This window comes from Sinocyclocheilus anshuiensis, unplaced genomic scaffold, assembly GCF_001515605.1.
Source record: "Sinocyclocheilus anshuiensis isolate Anshui unplaced genomic scaffold, SAMN03320099.WGS_v1.1 scaffold86, whole genome shotgun sequence".
Lineage (NCBI taxonomy): Eukaryota > Metazoa > Chordata > Actinopteri > Cypriniformes > Cyprinidae > Sinocyclocheilus > Sinocyclocheilus anshuiensis.
The window spans coordinates 335945-347042 of NW_015547662.1; the positions used below are offsets into that span (position 1 = coordinate 335945).

The 11098-nt window shown below is 37.2% G+C and overlaps 1 protein-coding gene across 1 annotated transcript in view; it reads right to left on the minus strand.

Moving 5' to 3' along the window:
- LOC107702309 (calcium/calmodulin-dependent protein kinase type II delta 2 chain) overlaps window positions 1–9658 on the minus strand; it is a 41822-nt gene extending 32164 nt beyond the window's left edge. The window contains exons 1-2 of the mRNA XM_016504582.1: window positions 9303–9658; window positions 7095–7189 (exon numbers count right to left, since the gene is read on the minus strand). Of these exons, the coding sequence (XP_016360068.1) occupies window positions 7095–7189; window positions 9303–9364 (157 nt within the window). The 5' untranslated portion in view covers window positions 9365–9658. The remainder of the gene's footprint in view (window positions 1–7094; window positions 7190–9302) is intronic.
- Window positions 9659–11098: the final 1440 nt, after the last annotated feature.

Below are 11098 nucleotides of genomic sequence, written 5' to 3' on the forward strand. Positions count from 1 at the left end.
GCGTGTGAGTATGTGAGTGTGTGTGTGTGTGTGTGTGTGTGCGAGTTCGTGTGCGAGAGCGTGTGTGTGAGTGTGTATGTGTATGTGTATGTGTGTGTGTGTGTGTGTGTGTGTGTGTGTGTGTGTGTGAAGCTGTGCGTGTGAGATAGAGAGATCATCAGAGAGAGAGAGAGAGAGAGAGAGAGAGAGGGAGGGGGAGAGAGAGCAATAAACCTCTGAAATGAATGACCAAACCTAGTCCTTTGACTTGGCCATAGCAATCGTGCTTGATAAATAAATAAATAGCAAGGTTCACAATATTCTGATCTGTACCCAGCTGCCTATATTCAGACCAGAAAAGAACCATGCACTGACTTCTTTATCTTGCAGATACAGTTTGATTTATATACTGTTACTGTTCTTTTTTTACTAGTGCTGCAAGTATGTAAGTAGTCCGGACAAAATTCGAAAGCATATATTTGTATTTTTGGGGTACATAAACTGACAATTCAAGTTCAATTGCAAACCACTGTAGATGCCTCTCTTAACAGTTGGGATGTTGAATTGTTCATGATTAATATACTTATCCCACCATTAAATACCAAGTCAAAAACTCCCACCCCAAAGTCTTACAAAGGATACTGCAAACTGTTCAGCTTTACTGCAAACTTGCCAAGTTTTCACACTGAGATGCCCAATACTCAGTGTCCATTACATGGACGAGACTGGTAATAGTGGTCACTGGTTATCTGATATGGGTTATCAATGGCCAATACTGAAAACTATAAAGCCAATATATTTGATATAGGCTACAACGTTCACAAATAATCTTAATTTTTTTTTTTTTACAATATTAGTGACAGCACAATTTTCAGCAGTCTTGATTCCAAAGTATTTGTCTCCATTTTTTTTTCTTCAATCAAGAGTTGTAAGCCATGAATGTAATCATTTAACTACAAACCCCATGAAGAATTGCAAATGACAATCAAATAATTAAAAAATGAACGATAAAATATAAATGATTCTTTTTTTAGACATTTATTACAATTATAAAATGTAATATGTTTGAAGTTTATCGCAAAATAGTCTTTTTTGTGTACAAGTGAAATTGCAGGAAGACTGATTCAATTACATCAGTCGCAACCAGTGCAGTTCTTGTTTCCATAGTAACGGTTACTACTCTGATTGGTAAATCCAGTGTGTTGACCACTGCAGGATTGTGTGCAGCGGCAGTATTCACAGGGAATTAGGCTATTACACAAAAAAAAAAAAACTTAAATAAAACTACAAAAACACAGAAGTAACTTCAGAGCTTTTTTTTATTCTTTTATTGTTAATTAAAAATCAATAGCGCTATGAAGAAAGTGATTATCCGACTTCCGAAACCCCACTAAAAATATTTGTAAGAAATCCATAATTCATTGACTAGGCTGATGATCGATTTTGAAACTGACACTAGGAGAGACATTAAGGAGACATCAGGGAGAGCTAATGCTTCTGTTAATTGGCCAAGCGAGGCCAATAATCTCAAAATAGCTGATTTATTGGCCTGGCTGATGCATCAGTCTATCACTTTTCAAATTGATGACCTGTCAGACTATCAAAATTATTGCAAAGGATTGCCACTGAGGATGTATAACTTCAACCACCCAGATAAGAGTTTAGAACAGAACATTCAGTTGTCAATGGATACACGGTTCAGCGTGAAACATTATACTGACTATTCTGCAAACTGTGATGCAGTTTAGCTCCTTTTGTTTACACCCTCAAGGACAGAAGGCGATAGACCTCTGTGTCTCTCAGGCAAGTGACCCTTTAGCTCCAACGAGACTGTAAACTCTAGCGAGTTACAGCCCCCAGACATGAGATAATCTGAACTACTGGTCAAAGAGCTAAAGAGAGAAACGGGGAACTGAGAGAATGTGTCTCTAATTAAAAGTGCCCTAGCTATCTCTCCTCAGAATTCCATGGCCTAGTTTATTAAAGTGGGCATTGAGTTTCTCTCTGTGCTATACTACACAGTCTAAGCACTGACCTACTAGTTTTGTACATGAACAGAGAAATAGGCTGTGTTCAAAAACTGAAAAATGCAGTCCTTGCAGGTATGATGGCTTAGGTTTTAGATGCAGCCAGAAAAAGAAAACATAGACCAGAATATCTGACAAACATCAGCCATATACTGTATGTAATCATAAGTTTGCATTCTTGTATTTACGTGTTCAAGTGTTAAATTACGCCAGAAGGATCTATAATGGCATTCCAGTGTCTTGCAAAAATTTCCACTGCATCCAAATTTGTATATTGCCTAGTAGTACCACATTTAATAAATAACTTACAGTACTTCTTGACTATTAAAGTATCTTCTGTAAGTATACATGTGTGTAGTACAAATAAGAGCTGGATATACTACATGTGTCATGTTGGAACTGTCATGTGACCTATAACATCAGCCATGGGTCACTTCATTTACCAGTTTGAGGACTTGTGGGATAGTAAAGTGTCAATTAGATGCACACTGCAGAATCCTGAAAGAAGCAGAAGGTCATTCAGGTATTTTTTGACCAGTGACTGCAATATTTGCAATATATATGCTTATCCTTTCGTAAAAAGTCACAGTTATACTTAGTAGAAATAAATAGTGTAGTAATTTGCATATAGTGTATGCTAGACCTTGTGAAAAAGAAGTGCGCTTAACTGTATTGAATGTTCACTTGAAAGTGTACTTCAAATTTTAAAGTACAAAATTTGAAAAGTGTATTTTTTAAAAATGTACTTACAGAAAATACAATATTAATGAAATAAAAGGCCATTTAAATGTACTTAAAAATAATACACTTTCATCACTACTGTATGTTTCTTAACACACTTAAATACACTACAATACACAACATACTAAAGCACATCTAAAATACTTGATTATACTTTTAACTTTGTGATATTTGATATTACATTTCAAGTTAATAGTATATTTTTCCAGTATATTTTAAATTTACTAAATTGCATAAATTATAAATGTGGAATTACAAATGTATTTAAATACATGACAACATTTCAGTGGAAATGACACTGAAGTATATTTTAGTTTACCATGATTCTTGATAGTACATGTTGCAGTACACTTTAACCATATTTCAAAAGCACCAGAATTATGAAATAACATCCTACTTAAGTGGGTCAGAAAGCACTCATAAGTTCAACTAAATACATTTAATATAAGTTTAAACTATAATACATTCAGTTCACTTAGATATTTTCTTTCAAAGCATATTATTTTTTATATAAGTGATATTAGTACTTGATACTTTAAAAGTATGCTAAAGTGTAATTCTTCTTCACAATGGAGGGTTACAGGTTAACCAGTTAGCGGTATGCTCAGCTATCTGGCTAATCAGCTAGCAGTACGCTGAGCTAGTAGGCCAATCAGTTATGAGGCTAATCGCTGTCGGAATGTATAGCTGATAGCACAGGTACACCATGGAGACGTCTTTTTGATGTGCCTGTTTTCATCTGGAAGATGTATTTTTTAGAATAAGTTTCCTGTGAAATGTTAAACAGACATTTAGAAAATGTCTTTAAGATGCTTATGATTTAGAATTGATGTCAAACTGCTTATGTAAAACACCATAAAGTGATTATATAAGACTTATAGGAAGAAAAAAACATATTTGGCTGTTTATTTGCCAATCCATATGTGTTCAGTTCATTCCATCTCCATTTAACCCTCTGTCTGTGTATGTGTGTGTGTGTGTGTGTGTGTGTGTGAGTGTGTGAGTGTGTGAGTGAGTGAGTGAGTGAGTGAATGTGTGTGTTGTATGGCCGCATGTGAGGTGCTGTCTGAGAAACCAATGAGTTTATTTTTAGCTTTGCTGCACCATAGCCTATCATGTGATTGTAGCCTCTCTCTCTCACACCAAGAGTGAATGACTCAACATAGGTCAAGGAGATTCAGAGGTAATGAACATTGTGTCTTGAACAGCAGCTCAGACAGGGCTCATGTGAATTCTTCATTAACACAGTCTCTGATTCAGAAATGTTCAACTTAGCATCGTAATGAGAAACATTCATTATGAATTCACTGTGTGAAAGAACACAAAAAAAAAAACAGCATATGTGAACTGAACAGACTGCTCTGCCAAATAAGCGCTCTATGAACACTGAATGGAATAAAAGATTCAAAAATTTGAAATGTTTTTGCTCTGAAAATATTTGCTGCAAAAAGTGTTGGATAATAAATGTGGTAATTTTATACTGAAAGTGTAAATCAATTCTAATTTGAATTTAAATTGAGACAATCTTTAGTTAATTCACTAATAAAAACAAATATCAATAATAACTGTTGATATAATGTCCATACTACACTTAATTCTTAATTCTATTTATAACTGTGCAGGCTAAATGCTGAAAACTGTTGTTGAGGGGGTGAATGAAAATATCTTGATTTCAGCTGAAGTTTAGCTCATTTTTAATTCTTGTTTTGTCTTATTTTAAATCAAGTCATCTTGCGGCCCCATTGGATGTTTACTGAGGCCCCCTAATGTAAATATAAGTAAAATGCACAACAATTTGAAAATATTAACCACAGACAAACCTGTCGATACACAAGGGTTGTCTCAACGTAGCGATCAACACCAAATGACACAACCATACAAACCACTGAACATACTGTACTTCTATCCTTCATAGCCTTGTTTTCATTCATGTCACATAAAATACAGCGTCTACCCATACTAAGCTCCAGTAGGCCTACATCAAAGCAATGATTATAAAATGAGGTACAGCTGAGCACAGCACTGCAATGCTCAGGAGGACCAAATGAGGACAAATGAGGTCAGAGAGGATTGTTTTTTCTCAGTTAGTGTCACCACCAAGAGACAAAATCGTAATAAACTAGCAGATTCTTTCTTTTAACATTCATCTGATATAACATAAACACATACAGTAGCGCCATCAACATGGACAACGACCATCTGGTTGTTTTGTCAGACACCAGTCTACTGTATTTCTGCTTTCTTATTCTCTCCCTCCTCTTCATCTAACTCCAAACACTATGCCTTCTTCTTCTCATTGTTCTTTTCTGTATTTTGTTGCCTCTGCTCTTCTACATGGCATTTGCCTTACGTAATACACAATCTGTACTCAGCTTGTTTTGTTGACCTCTCTTTTGACTTTCTTATTCCAGTTCGCTCATTTACAGTCTTTATCCTCCTCTGTGTTTTTCTATTTTTACACAACAGCAAACAATTCTCATCATTATTAATCAGTATGTTTTTTCCAATCACACACACAAGATGAATTCTCCTAAGAAGAGATCTGCTTATGAAATTATTTTCAAATAAACCGACTGTATTTTTATCATTTTTTGTGTATTTATTGTGTTTAGTTCTAACATCAGATTTCTGTGACTTTTAAGCATTATCCTTACTAATTTAGAGCAGTGAACAGAGATATTTTTGCTGCTGAAAACACGTCTGTTATGGTGTTTGGTACTGTACACCTACTTTACAGTAAAGAAGTATGAATATTCAGACACAGGGTTCTTAATTGGCATCTATGGTTCCATAAAGAACCTTTAAAATGGAACCTTTCCATTGCACAAAAGGTTCTTTATAGTAGAAAATGTTTCAAATTGTTAAAATGTCCTTCACAGTGAGAAAAAACATGGTTCCTTTGCTTGAAAGTTTCTACAGAGAACTTCTTGGAAATGTTTTTTCTATGGCATCACTGCAAACCCCCTTTTGGAACCTTTATTTTAAAGGCAAGACACTACAGGCAAAAACATGCTGAGGTCAATGCTGAGATTTTGTGCTGTTTTACATTTCATAATGTGTTGTTTAATATTAGTGAAAAGAAAACATCCCAAATCAACTTGTGTTTATTTTATTGCACTTTATCTATTTGCGTCTGTAGATTTCAATTACAATACATATCTTTAAAGGGGTCATATGATTTTTTCTACATTTTGAGTTTTTTTCTCATGCACTAAGCCAGAAATCAGCAGTTTTTGACCTGTCAGTAATCACCTCACATCCTTAAATGTCACCCTTTACCCTGCATTAATCTAGGACTGGAGGTCATGATCCCACTTGCAAGGATCTAGTGTCAATGTGTCTGTGTCTGTGTGCAGTGGCATTTATATACATGTGTGTGCTCATAAAATCGCAGTTCCTGGGCTTATCGTGGAAAGAGGTTAAGACCATCTCTGACACGGAACAGCATCCAGTTCAGCGGAGCACTGCAGTGCGCGGAGAGTATGAGAGAGAGATGAATACAACATAAACTGCCACACCACTCGATGCTGTATTTTTGGAAACGCTATCCCAGCATGCACCAGCGCAGTGATACTGATCCCAGAATCTAGGTGTCCATTTTAGTCCCACTTTGCAGAAAAGGGAGGGGGGAGTAATTCAATCCTAATGATCCAAAAAATATTCTCGATTTCCCATGCTAAATTCACATTTCAAAAAGGGGAAACTTTAAAGCACAAAGATGGAATTGTTGAGATAAAGGCAACATGAGTCATATGATTGGCTCTTAGGAGGAGAGATGCTGTGGGAGAAGAGAAATGATTGGATGGTCTGAGGGTGGGAAGGAGGGTGATTGGTTGTTTTGCCCTATAGCAGCAGAGCCTGCAGGCAAACAGGCCAGCAGCGACAATTACACTGACAGATCTGAAAGAACTGGGTCGCTCGCTTTCCAACAGGGGATAAGACCAGCCAAAGCCATTGAAAGCACACATATATATACACACACACACACACATCACATGTTACTGTGCTTATACACACAAAAACACAAACCACCCAACTTACTTCATCCAGACTCATTCATATACAGTGTTCAGAGTGATATGTGGATGTATGTGGTTCTCAGACACATAATCCCTCAGCTTCTTCACAGCTATGCTTAGACGCAAGCATCTGTTACGTCAGAGCACACGTACAGAGCTCCAGATGAGACCCAGATGCATAGTCTCTTGCGTTATCCCAGTTCAACCGGATGTGCTGCTCTTACATCAGAATATTGTCATGTTCAGCTGAACTAGATGCTCCATTAACTGTACTCAAGTCCTGCATCGCACCTGACGGAGCACACCACACTAAATAAAAGTCACCTACCCCTGGCTGACAGCTTCTTTGTGTTGATGATTTTGGCCGCATACTCTTGGCCGGATGATATCTTCACACATCGCCTCACAACAGAGAATGCACCCCTGAAGAAGAGGGGAAAAAAGAGAAGACGGTGAGGGAAAAAATGGGCACGAGGCCCTGATTCCGAACAGATAGAACATATGGCATAGAGAGCAGAATCTGTGTCGTGATGGAGGCACAGCCTGAGCGCTTCCAATGTTACACAACTACGAATTTCCATGGTTGTTTGTCCGTGTGTGTTTGATGAATGTGTGTGGGAGTTTTGAAATTGTTTAGCATATCAAATCTGTGTGTCCACTTGCTGGAAATGAGGGATGCCAACTTAAATGTCCCCTCTGGTGTGGTTGTTCTTCACTCATACAGAATGAGACAATGATGCATTTTCCCCCAAATTTCACTATAAAAAAAAGGTAATAATTTTGAGAAAAAAACGTAAACATTCTACATTAAAGGTTAAATCACCTCACCATATATGGCCAATATATATATGTGTGTGTGTGTGTGTGTGTGTGTGTGTGTGTGGTGTAATATTACTATAATTTATTTACTGTAAAGACAATCCTTTAGGGGTCAATACATTATTTACAAAATCATTAAAAAATGATTTAAATAATGTTATTTATTATAACCATATCTGGTTTATATTGATAGTATATATTATAACATTTATACTATATATGTATGTGTATCTTATAGAATATAACATTTTTTAAATGTTTACAAAAACATAAAAACTATTTAAATAATGCTTTTATTTTAAGCATATTAAAATTGCATTGTGTGTGTGTGTGTGTGTGTGTGTGTGTGTGTGTGTATATATATATATATATAAAATAAAAAAGCTTTTTGGAATTAAAAAGTATAAATTACCTTATAAAAATAATATTTAACAATAAATACAGGTGTAGGCCTATTCCCTGTGCAAACCATCCACATTTTCATGGATTATATTTAAAATATTAATTTAGTTTTGATCATTTGTACATATTTGTGACGTGCATATATATACATAATAAAGTAATAATTAATGATAGTAAGCAACTAATGTTTAGTAAATGTGAGGATATACTGATCCTAATGGAATGTGCTCGAGCAGCATATTGTTGCTATAGTAACCTCCTCAGGTAAAAGCGACTTCGCGAGCGTCTATTTAGCGCACTCTGACTTGGAATTGTACTTTTGTGGCTAGTGAAACATTATTTGGAAACGCTGTTAAAACGTATATATATACAAAAAATAATTCATACACGCCAAACCTTTTGTTCCGACTTCTTTTGGAGGTGTTCAGATAAGTAATACAGCATAGTGATCATTTCTAGCCTATTTTATGAAAATCAAAAACTGCAAATAGAAAAATAGGCATCTCTATGTAACAGTGGGGAGCCAAGCTGTGGTGCCCAATCTTTCTACACGATGCCACCGCGCAGATGGCGCAGAGACGTTTCGACAACATATTTTGTACGGACTGTTATTCAAGTGATTTCAATTTAAGGTCACAATGGGCTTAAAAACGAACTCAATCCGGGTCATTTTAGATCTGAACGCAACTGCACGCAGAAATAAATAGATCACATGCTGAAATCTACTAGTGTAGGCTATCTCCTGAAACCCTTGCACATCGGGACCACCGATGTGGCCTCTGTGCACCCTCCCCCTCCCCAGTCAAACGCAACTTGAGGAATCCCCAACGCGATAATTAACGGTATGGGAACGTGTGTCTGCACTGTTGTCGCATTGCCATGAGTATTTCTGTCTCTGGGGGAAAAAGCCCGAACCCCACCCCCCTAAAATGTACATTTTCCCAGCTGTTCAGATATCTGACGTGATGATCACAATGGCCGCGTCACAAAACCTAGAGCGGTGCCTACCTACACACTGCATTTTGGGCATCACGGGCACGTTTGGAACGTTCTGTTCGGGTTCCAAACGCGCCCGTGATTGTCAAAGAAAGTCGTCTGGGTTGGCAGCTCACAAAGCTCTGAGACAGAGACTGTGTAATCAAGCGCTCACGGCAAGGTTATTATAAGCGATCGCTGCAATTATAGCGGAGCTGTCAAATAGAAGACGCGTCGCAGCCGCATCATTTCATTGTGCGTTCAGTAACATCAGGCGTGCATATTATATAACAAATGCACAGGAATGCAGTGATCCTGCAGTAGAAGATCCAACACTTACTTTCCGAGCTCTTCAAAAAGCTGATATTCGTCCGTAAATCTGGTGCAGATGGTCAGAGCCATTGTGATGGGGTTATCAGCAGCGAGAGGAAGAGTATGATGCGGGGAAGCGCAGTCAGTCTCCTCCCGTCCCTCCTGCAGACCGAAAGGAGAGCACTTGAATGATTTTTTTTTCTTAGCTTCTGCTTCGTGCCTGGTCTCTTCAAGAGAGATGCGCCGATCAGTGTCAGATGATCAGATATGTAAACCTATATAGGGGTCGATCACCAACGGGAGGAAGAAGTGCGTTCACATCCGACGGTTCCATGGGCTCATCATAATGCGCGTTGACGTTGCCATCTCTCTCTTGGACGTGTTTGCATACAGCACCTCGCCCCTTTCTCCCCTCCCTTTCAAAGCCATGCCCCGCCTTCACAAACATCATGCACCTGTAGAGTTTTCATATTCATACTTAATAAATCTTCATGGCAATAATAACAATAAGTTCAAATGAATAATTGACAGTGCTACACATAAGCATAACTGACGTGACATTTCACAATCCTGCAGTGTGCAACATGTGCATTGAGAAACTTAAGTTCTTATTGCTACTAATTGTTTACTTCTACTTAATAAAAATGATGATAATAATAATGTATTCAACTTTATAGAAATAACACTGTCCTTCTTAAGATATCCTTTTATTGAGTTGATAATCATAATGTCATAATGCATGCAGGTACAAGAGCAGTAACATGGTACTGTTACAGTCTCAGATGGCAATACCTATCACACTATTTACATAGTAATCCAAGGTACTTCAAAGAATACCATGGTTCTACCATTGTACCACTACCGTTTAAAAAAAATATATATATATAAAAATAATAAAAAAACATATAGGACCGAGTAGTATCGTGGTGCTTATTTTATAAGAGAGTACACTCTAAAAAATGCTGGGTTAAATACAACCCAGTGCTGGGTAAAATAGGGACAAACCCAGCACGGGGTTGTATTTAACCCAGCATTTTTTAGAGTGTACTAACAGACAAACAAACAATAAATGCATTGGCTACATACATGCATACAAAACATACATACATACTTTATATGGACATGTTTTTTAAGATTCCATACTTCACTGACAAGAATCCATCACCTCCAAGCCCATATGCTGCCAGAGCGCAGAACTGTTAAGACGCTGGCATTTCTACGCATGCGTACGTGCGGTGAAATAATCTCTTGTGCACTTCTATATTTTGAACACAAGAGCGCACTGTCGTACAGCCATTATTTCACAAACAACTGAATCGCCTTACTGTGTGGACGCAAACAATCAGTATCAGATTTCTTTTATAGAGGCTCTGAAATATAATACTTTTTTACCGTTGCCAGTGTTAAAATTGGAGGGTGGGGGGCTTATTATTATTAAGTCTTAAGAATAAGTCTTATTTTTTAGTCTTCTTGTTTCCATCCATCCTTTTATAAACTTTTTATAGCTATAGCTATCCGATCTGAGTTAACGCATGAAGTGACCAGGTGACTGAAGTGTAAACAGGCCCTTACTCAACCTCAAGCGAAGAAAGAAATTCATACAGGTCTGGAACAACATGAGGGTGAGTAAATGATGACAAAATTTTAATTTTTGGGGTGAACTATCCCTTTCAGTGAACAGATTAGTTTACTGAAGATTTATGTTAGATATGGTAAATCAGACCATGAGGCTCAAGTAGGATACAATCAAGTGTTCTTCCATCTCCATTCTGAACACATTGACTTACAATAATAATGATGGTTCTGCCAAAAGATAAATAACAA